The following is an 18,645-nucleotide window of genomic DNA, read 5'->3' on the forward strand; positions in this document are numbered from 1 at the left end:
CACAAATAAAAGCAAGGCAGTTAGTTAAGGTGAAGGTATATATATACATATAGTATATATGTAGCTCTATCATTGCCCCCTTTCCAGTGCTTCATACCCCCAATCTCTTCAAATAATTACTTACAGAAATGCTTAAAATAGTCACTTTAATTGAGACGAGTTGATGTATAATTTTTTTTATAATATCCTTTATTATATATTATTCATAAAATAAATATGTTTTTTTTTAGTTATTTTCAATACTTAAATTCAAGACATCTTAGTTAAGTTATAAATAATTTATTATCTTAATAAATTTTATTTTATTATTTTATATATATTTAATAAAAAATATTATATAGTCAATAAAATTTATTATTTTTAGTCAATAATTAGTTATCAATATTTAAAAGTAGGGTAAACACCGAAATAAAATATTTGGGCCTTAAATTTATCGAAATACATCTTTTGAAAATTGGATACGAAAATGTGTTTTTTTACTAATCTATATAAACTGCGAGAGGGTCCCACAGATTCAAAGTGAACGTAAACTGCTACATCTCTCCAGCGGTTTATGTTGGAACACGAAATAGCCAGAAATTAAACCGCGATAAGAGACTCGCAAATTATGTTTTAAATATGTATTTTACGTTCTTAAACTTTAAAATTATACGTTTTGTAGTTTAGGGTTTTAAATTTAAGATTTAAATTTTAAAATTATAAGTTTAGAGTTTGATTATTTTAAATTAAAGATTTGTGTCTTATATATAAGTTTTATTAAATTTAATTTAAAATTATAAGTTTAGTATCTGTTTCTGGTTATAATCTATGGGTTAAACTTGTTAGTGATGGAATTTCATTTGGTTTGGTTATTTCTCTCATATGCTACAACTAAGTAGGTGTATTTATAGTGTCCGGAGGCAATAGAACATGCCTCTGCATGACAGGATCATACTCTATTTGGAGAAGGCTGGTTTGTACCACCTGGCGAGACTCAACACGAGGTGGTTTTGGCTGGATGAGCCCCTAGTCAGCGCATTCATTGAGAGGTGGCGTCCTGAGACGCATACCTTTCATATACCATTCGGGGAGTGTACCATCACGCTACAGGATGTTGCATACCAGCTGGGGTTGCCCGTGGATAGTTTACCTATATCCGAGTGCCTTACAGATTTTGAGAAGCTGATGGATAACGGCAAACCCGCTTGAGAGTGGTTTCAGGAACTATTTGACGAGCTTCCTCCACCGAATAAGATAAAGCAGTTTACAGTCCACTTCACCTGGTTCCATGAGAGATTTAGAGTGCTGCCGGCGGATGCCACTGAGAGTTAATATCGGATGCATATATGCACGGGATTATATTATGATGCTGCTATGCACTCAGTTATTCGGTGACAAGAGTGAAAATCGGGTTTATATACGGTGATTGCCGTTTGTGGCGAGGCTTGACGAGATGGGTAGTTACAGTTGGGGGTCGACAGCGTTGTCATGGCTATATCGATGTATGTGTCGGGTGGCCAACAGAAATGTGACGAACTTGGCAGCCCCTTCTAGCTACTGCAGTCTTAGATTTCTAGCAGTTTCCTAGTCTCAGGCGACGGAAAAATGACCCTCTACATCACACCACTCCCTCCTGGTTGGTATATATAGGCGGTTTTGTGCAAGTATAAATCGTTGGACTCATGTAGCGGTTTACGTTCATTTGGAAACCGTGGGACTTCTGTCACAGTTTCTATAGAATAGTGAAAAATCGTATTTTGGTATGCAATTTGCAAAAGTTGTATTTGGATAAATTTTATGCCCAAATGATTTATTTTAGTCATTTATTCTTAAAAGTATAAGCTAAAAATATGTTGTTAAATTATTAGACTAAAAAAAATTAAATTAATGACAAAATATAAATAATAAATAATAAATTTTGTTGGTCTTGAATTTTTTTTTATTTAATAAATAAAAGAGTAAGTCACCTATTGCTATTTATACACTAGTTACAGTAATGGTAGTAGACTAGTAGTTCGTTTCTTAATAATAAATTTAATATGTAAGGAGCTAATTTTTATTAGGATCAGATTAATTGAGGAAGAAAAGGGAAAAAGGTAGCAGAGAGAAGAAAACATAATAAGGAGTGGTGATTGGTTTTTCCTCCACACATTTGAGATATATCCCCGTTAATTCAAGCAACGATGACCTTTTCTATATGTATAATTCATTATTTACGATATAGAAATGCTTCATGTGTTTTTTTTTTTTTTTAATATAATATTCTAGTGAAGAAATTAAGAAAATGATATGAAATATAGAACCTATAGAGAGGCAAGTTGAAGGTTAATTGGTAACTGAGGAAAGACGAGACCAGACCACGTGTTTTGACTAAGCATAATGGCCTGAGTCAACGAACACACCGTGTTGATCCTTCACTCGGAAAAATAAAAACATATAGTCATAAACTCATTTCCTTTCTTAAGCACTCATTTTTAAAATCTCATACAAACCTCTCTAATTTCCACTTTCTATTAACATCCATTTCTTCTTTTTCCTCTAAGCTCCGCCGTCAACTCCCACCATGAACCTGCCGGAATTCTCCTCCGGCGAAACCTCATCGCCCTCTTCCAGGCGAGAGCTTCCGATCCAAGGTCCACGCCCACCGCCCCTCAGAGTCAGCAAGGAGTCCCACAAGATCAGCAAGCCGCCGCGTCCGCCTCAGCCTGCCGCCGCAAACCAACCACTGCCGCCTCCTCCTGACGCTGCCGCCCAGCACCGCGAACCGGTTATCATCTACTCCGTTTCTCCCAAAGTCCTCCATGTCACGGTCAGCGATTTCATGAACGTCGTACAGCGCCTCACCGGACCTAATTCATCCTCTGCCGGCGAAGAACCGCTTCCCAGATCCGGCGACATATCGCCGGCAGCGAGGCTGGCGTCGATCGAGAAGACGAGCCCGTCGGAGAAGGAAAGAGTTCACGCCGGAGACGAGGACATGAGTTGGCTGTTGGAAGGCGTAGGAGTAGAGATGGGTCAATTCCCCAGTATATTATCGCCGGCACCGGGGACTTTGCCGCCGATATCTTCGGGGTTCTTTTCTCCGGCGAGTGACCCCCAAACGGCGTCGTTTTTTCACGAACTGAACCCGTTTTGGCCAGCGAACAACTTCGTGGCGAGTCCGTCGGGTTTACTTTCTGTGTTGTCTCCGCTGCCGTCGCCGGACCTATTCAGCATCTTCGACTGAATTTTCGATTTTAATTTTATTGGTAGATTATTATTATTATTATTATCATTATTAGTAATTAATGATTTTTTCTGGACTAAAGAAGGTTTTGGCTTTATGTGTTGATGATTGATTGGGGGATGGTGGTGGAAAATTCCACATTTCACTGACTTTTGTGCAATAATTTTTGTGTATATTATTGACTACAAAAATGTGTAACTGTGTAAGAAAAAAAAAAAAACGAACGAAGACTTTGTTTTTTGCAAATGCTTTGGTCCACTGTTTTCGGTTTTTCCAATTGCCTCAATTTATTTCTCCCAACCACTGAGCTTGAGCTGTCAACGTGGGTTAGGGTTATATTTTTTAATTATTCTGTTTACAGTTTTTATATTTTTAAATTAGGTTCCAACTTCCATGTTCCAAAACATAGTGTTTTTTATTTTCTCCAGTAGAGCTTTGTTAAAAGTTTGACCTGAAAGGATGTCGTAGTATTGAAAGGATTGTATTATTTTATCTTCTTAAAAAAGAAATTTTTTCCAAATAAACATTTTTTATTTTTAAAAAAATAAACGACTCGGTAGAAGTATGGCCGTAGTTTTTGGTCTGTGATTTTGGTCACTAATTCAACTAACTATTTATAAGAAACTCCCTACACAAAATTCAAGAAAATGTTGATAAAAAATGTCGTTTTCCCTCTTAGCTGGTTGGTAAGTTTTAATGAGCAATCTGTTAAAACACTGGCCTCTCCAAAACAAGGACAACTTTATAAGGTTGAATTCTATTATGCTAAAAAAGGTAAGCAATTCTATAGTATTTTCTCTTTAATACTATAGTAGAAGTAGATTACTCATGATACGGACGTGATAATTAAAGCATCAAGAACGTGTTCTATGCACCTGATGGCGTATCATAAATGCTAATCACTGGATCTAATCTATTTCATAGTGCTCAGTTACTCAGTACTCGCCATCCAAATGGTTCATCCCAGATATTCCCATTCCCTAAGTTAAACAGACACTACTAAAAAAGTTTCTGATTCTAGGCTATTCCTAAAACATTGGTCAATCTCGATTTTTCTGACCCACAAGAAGACATCTTACAGATGCTGAAAATAAATCCGAATAGTATGTCAAATTCCTTGCCTTTACTCTCTTCATTTTATTCGCTTTTTGTTGTAATTTATTTTATTAAGGGAAAAAAGGCCTTTCAGCTTGGGAAATTCTAGCCCAAATGCTAAGTAATTTATGGTGTTTTCAGCTGAAAATGAAAAAAATGAAAGAGATAAACATCATCCCAGTTCCACTTTAGGTGGCTGCCAGATTCATGTTTGTTTTGGACATGAAATAAAAATGAATACAGGAATTTTGTGCTAATGGAACATGGTTCAGAAGATAAAAATATGATTTCTAAAACCGCGAAATTCAGCCAAGCCACGTAGTGGTAAACCAAGCCGTAACATACCTAGTCATATTTACAGATTTATAACCAGCAACCATAATAGTACATCAAAATATCTGTTGCAAAGTAATTAACCTCGCAATTTGCCATCCTCAGCTGGACACTTGTGTAGGAAAAGCACGAAAGAATAACTTGCTAACTGGACCTCAAATATTTTCACGTTCTCGAAATGGTAGAATTCCATGTTGGCCCAATCAGAGTGCCAACCCTCTCACCTTTGATGGCTTTCTCAATGTTACCTGGTTTGTTTAGATTGAATACAACAACTGCGCCACAAGAAGGGAATTGAGAGGATAAGCAAACAAATATTGTAATGTCAATATAGGATGAATTCCATTTAAAAGCATAGAAAGAGTAGTTCATGCTTGCATGGGGCTTACCAGGAATATTGTTTTCCTGGCACAGCGTTATGGCAGTCATGTCCATGACTGAGAGATCTTTCGAAGTAACCTCTTGATAAGTAAGTGTGTCAAGAAGGCGTGCTTGTGGGTTACGCCTTGGGTCATCATCATACACTCCATCGACATTTGTTGCTTTGAGTACAACCTCTGCATTAACTACATAAATGACAAAATTAAAGTAAGTGGACAGCGAAAAAGTTCCCTTCACATGCCAAAGCAACATCAAATTTAGAATGTACACTATAGATTAGTGGGATGAATATTATTTTCTATCTTGAACAAGAAAATCTCACATCCTTTGTTATGATATAGTGAAACTATATGAATAAATCCATCAACAAATAAAAATCTAGAACTACCCATCGTAAGCAGATTGTAAACCACAACGATAATAAATTTAACTTACTTTCTGCACATCTGAGTGCAGCAGCAGTGTCTGTGGTAAAGAATGGATTTCCAGTTCCAGCAGCAAAAATGACAACCCTTCCTTTTTCCAAATGCCTCACAGCCCTTCTACGTATATATGGTTCTGCAACCTCAGACATGCGAAATGCTGTCTGCACTCGAGTAGGAATGCCAATACTTTCCATTGTGGCTTGAAGAAATATAGCATTCATGACAGTTGCCAACATTCTGAAGGAGAATTTAGGCACAATTTAGTAACTATCTCATAGTTATTATCCATTTTGAGAAACACATTGTAGAGGTCCATAAGAACATAACATATCAGAATTTCAAGTGAACAAGTATCACATTGGAACTGCGAAATTGACCCCATGGAATAAATTTATAACAACAGAGTTTTGACGGAACACCAACGGCTTAATTAAGAGAGAGTGAGGTAACTACCCAATATAATCAGCAGATGACCGGTCCAGGCCACTGCATCCAGCCCAAGATGATCCACGGAAGATGTTACCCCCACCAACTACTATTGCAACCTGAAATATCAGCCTAATCAGTAATCATCTAAGACTTAACTTTGTAACAAGTGAAAAGCTTAAACAGTTTCTACTTTCATTCTTTCAAGTAATACCCTTTACCTTGCAATGATATTATGAACTCTAACAAAATTGCCACTGACACCAAAATACTGGAATCCAGATCTTTGCGGTGCTAGCATTTTCTGTATTTTGGGCTTCTATTGATTGTGGATTGTTTTGGTTTTGGTAAAACTGGTTGAATGGATAACCTAATAGTTCGTTATTATGGATTTGCGAACTACCATGTGTTATTATGGTGTAATGGGTGATGGAACTAGGTTAATATATATTCATACTTTGGATAGGATACCCATCAACAACATACTGTCTCAAAATACACAGCTTAGCGAAAATTCCGACTCTAATAGAATTGATTAGAACTATTAGTCCATTCTCTTCTAATGTGGGACGTTATCTCACACTTGAAGATCTAACATGTGGTACCCCCCTCAAGATTAACAAGGCAGCAATGCAACATAAAAAAAACTACAACAATAAAGATAACAAGATTATAGCATACAAAGAACAAATCAATAAACTATAGTCACCTCAATGCCAAGACGAGTCACAGCTGCTACCTCCCTTGCAATAGCCATAGTTATCTACAAAGAAAAATTAAGAAACAATGTTGAGGACAAGAAGGAACATATAAATGTTATATTTTTATCCATCTATTCATGATGCTTTTGAATAGAGCATAAAGATGTGATTTTGGATTGGAGACCTTGGGGTCAATATTCTGGGAGTGATCTCCGGCAAGAGCTTCTCCACTGACTTTGAGCAATACCCTTTGCCACTTGATGGGTTGGTTGCTGGATTCATTCATTGACAGTGCAAACGGAGACATGGATGGAATTTCAGGCTTCCTGACAACAACAACAATAATATTTTTTTCACACTTATGTTAGCTCAGTTGTAGAAACATTTCTACAAACACCTTGCTGGCGACCATATTGAAGATTAAAAATTCAAAAAGGGGTGCAATTGGGATAACCTGAAATTGAAGGATTCAGGGGAAGAGCCCACTTCGGAATAAGAAGAGCGAATGGCATAGGACGATGACTTAGAAAGAAGCTTGGAAATGGAATAAGAAGAAGGCTTGGAACAAGGAAAGAGGGATGCAGAGAAGGAAGAAGAAGAAGAGAAAGAAAGGAGAGGGGCGGAGATAGCCATCAGAATTGATAATCGGAGTGGAAGAGAAGAGAATTGTGTGCAGCAAAACCCTCTTTTGGGGAGACCTGAGGTTTTTCTCTCCGCTTGCAGCTAACGATAAGTTTGATTTTTGCAAGGTTCTGAAAATCAAACCAATCATGAACCGCTTTAGTTATTGGTTTATTGGTCCAATTGGTTCAACCGTGGTTCAACCAAAATAACCATTTTATAATAAATAATAAATAAAATATAAATAAACATGCTAAAAGCCTAAAACATAATTATAGTCTAATATAAACCTTCAATTGTCATCCAAATTTAAAGCACTATATCAACCAAAGTTTTGTAATCTTATCAAAATACAAACTCAATTCAAATAACAAAAGAAAATATCCAAACAAATATTCATTGAATTAACTAAACCACCAACAAATATTCAGTCATCTACTCATCAAGGTTTTCAGCACAATTTTAACAAGGTCGTCAGCACAAAAATTAACAAAGATTAACAAGGATTAACAAGATCTTCCAACTAGCTATACACCATAATTTCAACAAAGTTTTCATAGCAATTTTAACAAAGATTAACAAGCTTTTTCAGAAATTAACAAGGACTCTCAAAAAGCTAATCATTCAATATGATTTCTGACAAAAAAAAAACAAACTACAACAGAAAAATAGAAAGAAGCAAAAATTTGAATGGTTCAAAGCAATGAAGTCTCATCGTTGTTTGCTACATATGAAGTCTCATGCAAATAATGAAAATCTTCGAATGGTTTAAAGCAATGACCTATATTAAAATTTAACAGTATTGAAGTATCAATATATCTCTAAGGTAGTTATTTTCTTCAAAACGTAGAAAATGAGAATGCATAATCAAAAACAGCATTCAAGGATTGAATATGAAGAGATCATGATCACGTTATTCTCAAGGTTTTCATTGCTTTTTAATCTTTACCCAAATTCCATCAAATTTCAAAAATATCAAATTACCAATTGATACAGAATAAATATTTATATTCAAAACAGGACTAAGCTATGGCATCTCATTTGGTTAAGGCAGTGCATTATAACTAGCAGTAGGAATGTATTTAGCATGAGATAGAGGAATTAAAGGTTGCGAGAACCGAACCGGTCAGCAAACCGGTCAAGTGACAGGTTCAATGGTTCAATGGTCCAACCGGAGTCGAACTATAGTTGAACTGATTTAATTAAATGATAAGCACAAAATGTCCACCGCCAAAAGAAACAACAAAAACAAACAAGTTTTCAAATTTAATTAATATATGAAACTAGTCTAATTTGGTTTGTATAGTTCATAAAAGGTTTCAAGACACTATTGTTTTTCCAGAACACAAGATTTGAACCAATTCAACCAACCGAAACATTAACACACCTTTAATTTGTATTGTATCAAAATTCAGATAATTATTTACCAGAATTACCACAACTATTCAAATAATCAAAGAGATAAAAAAGAAAAACATACCAAGTCGAGAATGAGAGAGTACACGAAAGAATAAGCCACACATGAGAATCATAAGCATAAGCCAAACAAGAACAATTGGCCTAACAATTCGTCTGCACTTGTCCTAATGAGTATCAAATCTCTCAGCAAAATCCAACACTTTCATATTGTTAAACGTCTTAAACCATCTTGTTTCACTTCAAACTCCATTATTAATGTTACTAATTTACCATTATTATTATTAACAACCAACAATAAACATCACAAATCTGATTATTAATTTTATTTTATCAGCAATCAAATGAACAATATCACAAAATCAGATTACAAATTTATTTGAGTTTAGTTTAACCTATAATTTTAAAAATAAAATAAATGAAATCATAAAAAAAAGAGAGGGGGGGGGGGGGAACAACAGTGGTAAAGATTAGAGTGAAGCAAGCAGAACCGTAGCAGAGATTCGAGCAGAACGGCGACGTCCCTCGAAGAAGCAAGCAGCGACGTCACTCGCGGTGGAGAACGGCGAAGCGAGCAGAGACGACGACGGAGTACCCCTTCGCCGGCGGCGCCAACAGCTCCAAGCAGGCCTTCGTGTGACGTCGAGGAAGAGAGGATCGAGGAGAAGCGAGCAGCCTTCCACGGGTGACCCCGCCGGCGGCAACAACACCCTCTACCGGAGGAGAAGAGTTCGGCAATGGGATGGTGGCTGGGTTCGTCAGGGCTTAGGATTGGGTTTGCGCAGTGAGAGAAAGAGAGAGAAAAAGGGGCGGGGTGGGTAGTTTTTTCTGATCAGGAAATTTTCACTCTTTTTTTTTATTGGTCACGAATATTAAAATTTTAATTGGTTTTTTTTTTTTTTAGACGGAAAATTTTACTCGTTTAAAGAGTTTAGAGTGATGCCCAAAAAGCCGCAAGGAAAAACAACTATTTCAAAACCAAAACCCAAATGCGGCTACTCTTTCATTTTATGTTTTTTGTTATAGTTCTGAATTTAAGTTGATTCTCAGGCCCAAGTCGGCTGGCTAATTGGCTATCCCTCGTTCAATAGAATTGATCCAAACCCAAGTTCATTTTTCTCCAAAAGAGTTAAAACTCATTAATCTATGGAAAGATGATAATGCTACTCCTAGTTTGATAATGTCACTTTTTTCTGTAAACTAGTGTATCTTCCTGCACAAAATATATATATAATTATTATTATAAATATTTTATAATTTAAAATATTAAAAATAATTAATATTTGTCTTAATTAATTTGAGTTAGTTGATTGGTCATCTCATTTGTCTACTTAAGTAAGTATTTGAAAATCGAATTTTTTGTGTGTATGTAACAATTCATTTGTTAGCAGCAGACCCTTAATAAATAGAGCATAAATATGTGGTGAATTAGTCTTTGACATGCCGAATTAAGAAATCCATAGAAAAAATGTATTTGTCTTTAAAATAGATTAATTTCTCATTATTAATAACAATACTTATGAACTTTTGTCTTTGTTAAAATTTATTTAGGATAATTTTATTTGTTGGTATCGTATTTATTCTTGAAGTCAAAACAATATATGATCAACATTGTTCTTTGTTAAAACTTAAAACTTCATGTTTTATGACATAATTTTTAAAATTTCAAACTTATAGACCTATGTCATTATAAAATTTATTAGATTGATTAATATTTCTTGATAACATGGTATACCGAAATACTATTGTTAGGTATTAATTAGTGTGAAGAGAAATCAGTAACAACTTTTGTTATTCAATATATAATTTATTCTATTGAAAAATAAATTAGTATTTCCTGAACTGGTAAATACATTTCTTTCTAATTTCTTACACCATTTTGTTTGACAATATTTACGGTTAAAGAATAACAAATGACCACACTATTTTACAATATGATATACAAAGTAATTTCTTATCTTAAAATTAATTCTGGTTAGTGAGATAAAATTTGAAATATTTTTTTTCTTACTCAAATTTAAATTTAAATTTAGAATTCATTAACAATTTATCCTTTTTTACTTTCAATAACAAAAATAAAATTGATTAGATGCAAAATATTCAGCATTTAATCATTTCAATCATTTAAATTTAATTACCAATAATTGAGTTAAAAATTAATTATAAATTTAATAATTAATAATAGATATTTTATTAGTATATAAATACTAATATAAATAAAAAATTTAATAGTAATAAGTTATTAAGTACGATTTAATTTTTTAAAAAATTTATTTAGTATTTAGTCTAATATAAATAAAAGTCCAGTCTACTAACCTAAATATTAATAATTTCTAATATTTTTAATTAAATAAAATTTTTCAAATCCCATAAAGTGGATATTTTTCCTTCTTTTGAGCGTCCTTCTAGATTTATTTGATATTAATTCTCTCTGTTTCAACTACTACAACTGAGAGCCCTTTTTCAGCTATGAATATTGTGAAGAATAACTCAAAAATAAAATGAAAAATGAATTTTTCGCTAATTGTCTTTTAATTATATTGAAAAGAAAATTACTAAAAAATTTGACACAGATTCTATTATCGATGAATTTTATGATACGAAGAATCGACCACTTCGTTAATAAAAAGTACATACATATTTTTTGTACTTTAAAATATATTCTCTATCGGTATATTTTTGTAATACATTTTATATTATATAATTTTTTGCATAATTTTTTAATATTATATATGTTATTGACCCCATGATAATATTTCTGGATCCGTCCCTGTTAATATCTTATGTAATATCTATTAGGCCTGTCAAAAATATAAATAATTAATATATCAGATAGTATTATTTACGTACTAATATAATATCTATTATCAATTATTAAGTTTATAATTAATTTTTAACTTAATTTTGGTAATTAAAATTTAAATAATTATTAAAAGCATTAAATGCTGAGTATTTTGCACCTAATCAATTTTATTTTTGTTATTGAAATTAAAAAAGGATAAGTTGCTGAACGTAACAATTAATTCGTTAAGAAGAAGAGGTAATATATAATTGTATATTATTTTTAGATGGCAGCCCTTCTCAGTTGTCATATACCCGTTTCGATTTTTTTGTAATCATCTCTATTGCTAGCGTTTCTTGGTTTGTGACGTGGAGCTATTTCAGTCACTCAATAAATTCTCATACAATCAAAGTCTAGGTTATATCATCATATATCCTTGTTATAACAATATTAATAGAAGATATATAGATAAACACTAAATAAGTCATATTTTTCATATATAACAATAACTAATATCACATATTATAGGCTTTTTTATTTAAATAAATTATTTGGCTTTCTATATTACGTGATTCTCCTAAATAGTTTTTGTGAACGTGAATCCCCTAAACCATATAATATATAAATCGTCCTAGGCTCGTGTGTTTTAATCAATATATAAATCATTGTACCCTGGGACGATTTATGCATGAATTGCATAGCTGAAGAAGGCATAAATCGTCCCAACCCACTGTGTGTTAGAAGAAACAAGTAAATCATCCTAGGGTAAGATGCTTAATGCCTTTTAACCTAAAACACTCTACCCTGGCACGATTTACGTACTGCTTCCTAACCCTCTAACCCCTAGCACGATTTACGTGTGAATCCAATTCCCACAATATCCTAGCACGATTTATGTGCAACCCTAACCCCCACCAACCCAGCACGATTTACGTGCATATATACACCCCTCAAGAGCCTAGGATGAATTATGTATTAACCCCCAACCCTAGTTACCTTCCCACGACTAGTGTCTCATTCGTGAGACCCCATTAGCGGCGAGGAGCTCACTTGAGTGGAGGAGAGCCACGGCCAAAAAGTGAATGAAAGGTGTAGTGGATGAAAGTCGGCGGCGGTGGAGGGTTGGTTAGGCGGCAGAAGGGGTGGCCTCCGGTGCACGGCGTTGACAGTGGCCCACGGCGGAGGATTGAGGTTATAAGGGCGGCGGTGCAAGGTTGGGTTTCCTGCGGTTGAAGGTTGGGTTCGTGGCATTGGGGGGCAGTGCAAGATGGCGAGAAACGAAGGTGACATATACCGATTAAATGGTATCGCGCACGTGGCAGGTTTTATCAACGAAGAGGTTAGTGGTTAATTTGGTTTATAACTGATATAGTCAATGACGTTGATTTGCTTAGTTATAATAATATGATATTTTTGGGAAAAAAAAAAGCTTATTGTGTTAGAAATTTGTAAAACCTTAAGCTTAACATGCTTAGGTTGGTATGGTTCTTGTTTGGTTTAGGGGTGAGGTTGATTTCTGATACATGTTTTTGATTGTTATGCGATGTTGAGTTGTGATTGTGCTTGTTATTCTGTTATCAGCCAACCCGGTGTGTACGGAGCATCCGTAGGCAACAAAAGATGATATTGCATGACCCTATTATGCCTTACCTAGATAGTGCTGGATTGCTGCATGTTGCTAGGCTGAATGATTATTGGTTTAAGATGGATGAGCCACTGATTAGTGCCTTTGTTGAGCGATGGCGTCCAGAGACTTACAATTTCCTCATGCCATTTGGGGAGTGCACTGTTACTTTACAGGATATGACATATCAGTTCGGGCTCCCTGTTGATGGATTTTCAGTTAGTGGTTGTCTTAGTGACTTTGAGCAGTTGATGGAGGGTGGAAAGCCTGCGTGGCAGTGGTTTGAAGAGTTGTTCGGTGAACTTTCTCCTGAGGACTGTATCGATGAGTTCACCGTGTCGTATGGCTAGTTTCAAAACAGGTTCAGAGTCATGCCGACTGATGCTACAAAGCCGACGGTACAGGTCTATGCTGGGTTTGAAACCATATTTCGTTGAGATCGCATTCTGCAATACTTTCACCGAGATTGCTGCATCCACCCTGACGAGTGACAGAATTGATGCACAGATCACATGATAATCAAGCTGTCTGTGGTCGGTGGACAGCTCGGTTGCAAGACATGTGTGAGGCCCATTGTACTTCCGAACTTCCCAGTATCCTTTCTACTGCCGCATAGTCACGCGTATCAGCCAATTACACCCATTCCCAAACTGGACGCACTTTCCGTGATACTTCAACTGGTCCGACTCAAACACCTTATACTGAACACCACGATGAATATTATAACTCTTCACCATCAACATTGCCTCCTCCTTACTCTGGAACCGCTGCCTGACCTCAAACTCCTCTGCCCCATCCATACTGGGCTCGTCTCTGTGAATAGTTGACATTTGTCGACCTGAAAATGCTAGTTGATTCATCGCCTCAAGATCCAATGTAGAGAAGTGTGGAGGGTACTATTATGTCTGAGAACTTGATTGGCCTTGCGATCTCCCATCTGGTCTTGTGTCATCTGCACCGTCGGATTCATCACCAATAACGGGTGGTTCCGAATCTGACTCATCATCACCCATGGCCTTGGCAAGTGAATCCCTATCTCTGACCTCCATGAACGTAGTTGCACCATCCAATACCGGTCCACCTCTGATTGCCGCTGCAAGCTCCCCGAAGGTACGCACATCAACCAGGTAATCTCCATCATCGGCATGAACAGGCAGATCAGCTGCAAATGACAGAGATGAAACGTGGGCGGTGACGTCGTGACGGGTTAGAATGGCACTTGAAGCACCATCTACCCCGACGGTAGGCAGATTTGGAGCAGATCCACCGGAGCTACCTTCCACATCAGCCATTCTCGCGAACAACTCCAAAGCCCCCAAATCTGAAAATCTGGATTGACTGTAAAATATAACACGAATGTCGTCATCGCCTAGCATCTCATATTTTCCAAACTTCACGTAACCTTGCTTGAGTGAGATAGGGATCCTAAAGAACATCTGCTTCACAATCTTTTTACCGCACTTACCTAACTTCTGTAATATGCTATTTCACAAATCATCTAAACTCGTTGATGGATTTATGAACACTACAACCTGCTTTTTGCTATTGAATATTACACTGTCACTTGTATTTTCATCGATCTTTCCCTAATGATGAACTAACAAAAATACACTCTCAGCCATCTTCCCGCAACCCTAAGTTAAAATATGACTCGACACAGATCGTCCTCCTGTATTTATAGGCTCTTTCAGTACATAAATCGTTTCATGGTATCGGGTATTGTATTTATGCATGTAAATCATCCCAGGATAATGTGCCTTATCTTAGTAACATGTAATTCGTCCTAGGGTATTGAGGGATAAAAAGTTGCACGTAAATTGTGATAGGGTATTGTAGGGATTGGATTCGCACGTAAATCATGCTAGGGGGTAGAGGGTTAGGAAGCAGCACGTAAATCGTGCCAGGATAGAGTGTTTTAGGTTAAAAGGCATTAAGCATCTTACCCTAGGACGATTTACTTGTTTCTTCTAACACACAGTGGGCTGGGACGATTTATGCCTTCTTCAGCTATGCAATTCATGCATAAATCGTCCTAGGGTACAATGATTTATGTAAACCCCGGTTAAATTAGTTAATAAATTAGTTTTTAATAAGGAGGATTAGAAATGCAAATATTATATCAAAATAGGGTAGAGCTCATCGAAACGAGAATTTTGACACTAATTTTGAAAAAAACGGTCCAAGATTGGACCGAAAAGACCGAACCGGTTGAACCGGACCCAAACCGGGCTGTCGGTTCAACCGGACCAGCCCTTTTAAGTGAACCCAAGCCCTTCATCCCCTTCATTCCAACAGAAACGAAGCTTTCAGCTTCCAGGGGAGGGAAGAACGAGAAAACATCCCGTAACCCTCACGTTACTTTCCAAATCCCGTAACTCCTCCGTTCGAGCTCCGATCGCCGCACCGTTTGTGGCCACGCGTTCACCGCGTTGAGCTCTACATTTCTACCGGAACAATTTCATAGGTAACTTGCTATTTCACTCTCAGCTTCATCTTCCCCCAATTTTCGAATTTTAAGTGGGAATATTGAATTTCTTTGATTTCTGATGTTTTAGGATCCAATTAGCTTGAGAGAAACGTTCACTCTTGCTTATGTGAAGCTTGGGTAAGGTGAGGATACGATAATTCTATTTTATTTTCATTAAATTTGAGCTTTGAGTATTAATTTGGGTATATATGTATTATGAATGTGTATTAGGTTGAAAATAAATAATTGGAGCTTGAAATTGTGAATACTGGAACTTGGAGGAAGCGGATTAGTTGAGTTTTGAGGGGTTGTCTTGGTTTTGAATAAATAGCTTTGGTCGTTACGTGGAAATCGGCCAAGGTATGGTTTAGGTTTCTTGCATTTAATATATAATGTTCTGTGAAAACTTAGGCTAGATGACCATAGGATAAGTTGGAATGCAGGTGTATGCTTAATGTTTAGTAATTTGTTGATGAATATATTTGGTTGAAATTTATTGGATAATTAGTTATTAATCTTGGATGGTGAATGTTATTGTTGATGAACATGGTTGGTTTAGTGCTAATGATTTGGTGAATTATTGATTTGAGATATTATGTGTTAGAAGCCTAGGGTTAGTGAACTATGATCCTTAGTTGAATTTTGGTTGTTGGATTTGAATATTGTATGAATATAATTGTTAATCTGAAGTAGATTTATTGTGGTGACTGTTATGATGATGAGGAAGGGTATGATGAATTGAAAAGAAAGCAGGTTTGGACCCGAAAAGGGTGGCAAGTCCGAGTTTTAGAGGAGATGCTGCCGAAATTTTATAAAAAATTAGAGATTTTGTTTATATGATTATTTAAAAAGATTTAGATTTAAAAGTTATATGGTTTGATTTTGAGTTATTAAGAAAATGAGCATGTTTTAAGTTTAGTTCATTTGGAAAAGAATGAATTATGTTTTGAATTGGAACTATTGATGGACGGAATGAGAGGTGTGATAATGAAGGATAATGATTGAATATGATTGACATATAATGATGAATGAGATGTGATTGAGAATGATGTGGATGTTGATGAATTTTAATTGAATTATTTATATGGCTTATGAATTTGAATAATCTGAGATACGAGATTCCCTGGATTAAGTGTCGTGGCTTGCCACCACGTGTACCAGGTTGAAAACTCGATACTCTGTTGACCCTACGACGTAAGTGTGACCGGGCACTATATAAATTCCCGGGAATGTTACCCCCATTGAGCAATATTGATTATTTGAGAAAAATCTATGCATAGACTATTGGGGATGCACGTCGGGGGACAGTCTAAGGACAATTCAGACTTGTCGGGTTGGCTGGATAACCGACAGATGAGCCTCATCAGCCATAGGACAGGCATGCATCATATGCATATTACTTGAATTATTTGCTTGTGCTCTAATTGGGTGTGCCTATCTGTATTTTCCATGCTAAATGTGTATTTGTTACCTGCAGTAGTTGTAACCTTCTTGTGTTTGCCTTTATCTGTCTATTTGTCCGTGAAAATGCATGATGGAGTTGAAGGTATGGAGGAATGGTAGCATAGGACTTAGATTTAAGGTTAAGTTAAGTTATAATTAAATATTTTTAGGAAACCACCTTTTATGGCTTCTGTTTAATACTTTAAGCTCTACAATCTGAGTGTCGACGTTCTAGGATTGCCTCTGGCATTCCCAGGACCTTATATATTATGTGTGTGGCACCTAGGGGTGGCAAAAGGGTCTAAACCCGCCGGGCCGCCCCGCGTAACCCGCCAAAAAAGGCGGGTCGGGCTGGAAAATTGGGACCGCCAAATAACAAAAACCCGCCTAATCCGCACCGCTTAAACCGTGGGTTTTGGCGGGCTTTGGCGGGGCGGGGCGGGCTTTCCCGCCGGGCTTTGTGTTTTTTTAGTGAGGGGGTATTTTTACAATTTTTTTGCCAAAACCTAACTTCCCCCAACCTAACTTACAAGAGTATGAAGATAAAAATTGAGTGATTTGGATTATGTTTATGTTACTTTGGAGACAATATTTATAATTATGTTTTAAATTATGTTTATTTTGCTTTGGAGAGAATATTTATACTTATGTTTTGGATGAAAACTTGGTTTATAATTATGTTTATTAGATATTTATAATTAAAAAGATTTTAATGTTTATGAATATAAAAAATATAATTTTTATGCCTTTAGAAATTATAATAGTTAAAAGTAAAAAATAGAAAAGATTTTTTTATATTTTTATATATATTATTTAATAGTTAAAAGTTTAAAAAAAAAAAAAAGAGGATACTTGGCGGGCTTAGCCCGCCGGCCCGCCAGCCCGCCGTTAGGCGGGGCGGGCTGGGATTCTGGGACCGCCTCACTAGGCGGGGCGGGACGGGCCAGCCCGCCAAAGGGCGGGCTTCTGGCGGGGCGGGGCGGGGCGGGGCGGGCTTCCCCGCTTGCCACCCTTGGCACCTTTACCATACTGAGAACCTCCGGTTCTCATTCCATACTATGTTGTTGTTTTTCAGATGCAGGTCGGGAGCCATCTCGTTAGGCGTCTGGACTCTTAAAGCGGAGGGGTTACTGGATAGTGTTGTTGTATAGTTTTGTTGTACAGTGATGTATATATATGTACTTAGCTTTCTCTCCGCATAACTTGTCCTTTTTGATCCTCTTAGAGGTTTATGGAGAGGCAGGATTGTGTGTATGTACTTTTGGGTTTTGGATATGTATGTATATATGTGTAAATATTCTCCGGCCAGTCTTGACTTCGCAGGCTGAGTTAGGAGCTTGTTATTTTGTATCTTTGGCACTCTATTCCTACTTCTGTTATCTTATGTTTGACAGTTACAGTTTTCTTAGCATGCAAGTTAACTCGTTCCTTGAGCGTTGCGCTTTTATCTTGCGATTTTTATTTCCCCTATCCTTCAAGGCTCCTAGCATATTATAACTCTTCTGCTATTATATGTACCTATTTTATTTTAGAGGTCGTAATACCATATCACCTCTGTTTTACGACTTAAGCGTAAAGCTTTGTGTGGTAGGATGTTACATTATGGTATCAGAGCAGTTCGTTCCTATAGAGCCTGAAAGACGGACTGATTGTGCTTTTGTGCATTCTCTGTATATGTGTTTATGTGCTATTAGGATATCTGATTGATATATATGGCATAAACGTT

General features: G+C 36.3%; 2 protein-coding genes and 1 long non-coding RNA gene across 3 annotated transcripts; 2 read left to right on the forward strand and 1 right to left on the reverse strand.

Annotated features, from left to right (window-relative positions):
* Positions 1-2,305: 2,305 nt before the first annotated feature.
* MKS1 (MAP kinase substrate 1) lies at positions 2,306-3,451 on the forward strand. The gene has a single exon (XM_016334275.3). The coding sequence runs from the start codon at positions 2,543-2,545 to the stop codon at positions 3,203-3,205; it is 663 nt and encodes a 220-aa protein (XP_016189761.1). The 5' UTR covers positions 2,306-2,542; the 3' UTR covers positions 3,206-3,451.
* A 1,113-nt stretch (positions 3,452-4,564) lies between these two features.
* Positions 4,565-9,452, reverse strand: LOC107630978 (Amino acid kinase family protein). Its single transcript, XM_016334274.3, has 8 exons — positions 9,095-9,452; positions 7,021-7,318; positions 6,751-6,892; positions 6,575-6,628; positions 5,893-5,984; positions 5,450-5,676; positions 5,023-5,199; positions 4,565-4,908 (listed from the first exon to the last, which is right to left on the reverse strand). The coding sequence occupies exons 2-8, from the start codon at positions 7,197-7,199 to the stop codon at positions 4,799-4,801; spliced, it is 981 nt and encodes a 326-aa protein (XP_016189760.1). The 5' UTR covers positions 7,200-7,318; positions 9,095-9,452; the 3' UTR covers positions 4,565-4,798.
* Positions 9,453-15,565: 6,113 nt separating this feature from the next.
* Positions 15,566-18,281, forward strand: LOC148572390 (uncharacterized). The gene is made up of 3 exons (XR_015907755.1): positions 15,566-15,619; positions 15,708-15,836; positions 17,995-18,281. It is a non-coding gene; the product is annotated as an uncharacterized LOC148572390 (long non-coding RNA).
* Positions 18,282-18,645: the final 364 nt, after the last annotated feature.

This window comes from Arachis ipaensis, chromosome B3 (assembly GCF_059453495.1).
Source record: "Arachis ipaensis isolate K30076 ecotype BB chromosome B3, ASM5945349v1, whole genome shotgun sequence".
In the NCBI taxonomy this organism is placed as follows: domain Eukaryota; kingdom Viridiplantae; phylum Streptophyta; class Magnoliopsida; order Fabales; family Fabaceae; genus Arachis; species Arachis ipaensis.

Excerpts from the sequence above, each read along its gene's own strand:
- MKS1 (XM_016334275.3), top strand. The coding sequence starts at position 2,543 with ATGAACCTGCCGGAATTCTCCTCCGGCGAAACCTCATCGCCCTCTTCC.
- LOC107630978 (XM_016334274.3), bottom strand. The coding sequence starts at position 7,199 with ATGGCTATCTCCGCCCCTCTCCTTTCTTTCTCTTCTTCTTCTTCCTTC. Across the intron at positions 6,893-7,020 it reads CCTGAATCCTTCAATTTCAG|GAAGCCTGAAATTCCATCCA; the intron begins GTTATCCCAATT and ends TGTTGTTGTCAG. Across the intron at positions 5,677-5,892 it reads TCATCTGCTGATTATATTGG|AATGTTGGCAACTGTCATGA; the intron begins GTAGTTACCTCA and ends ATTCTCCTTCAG.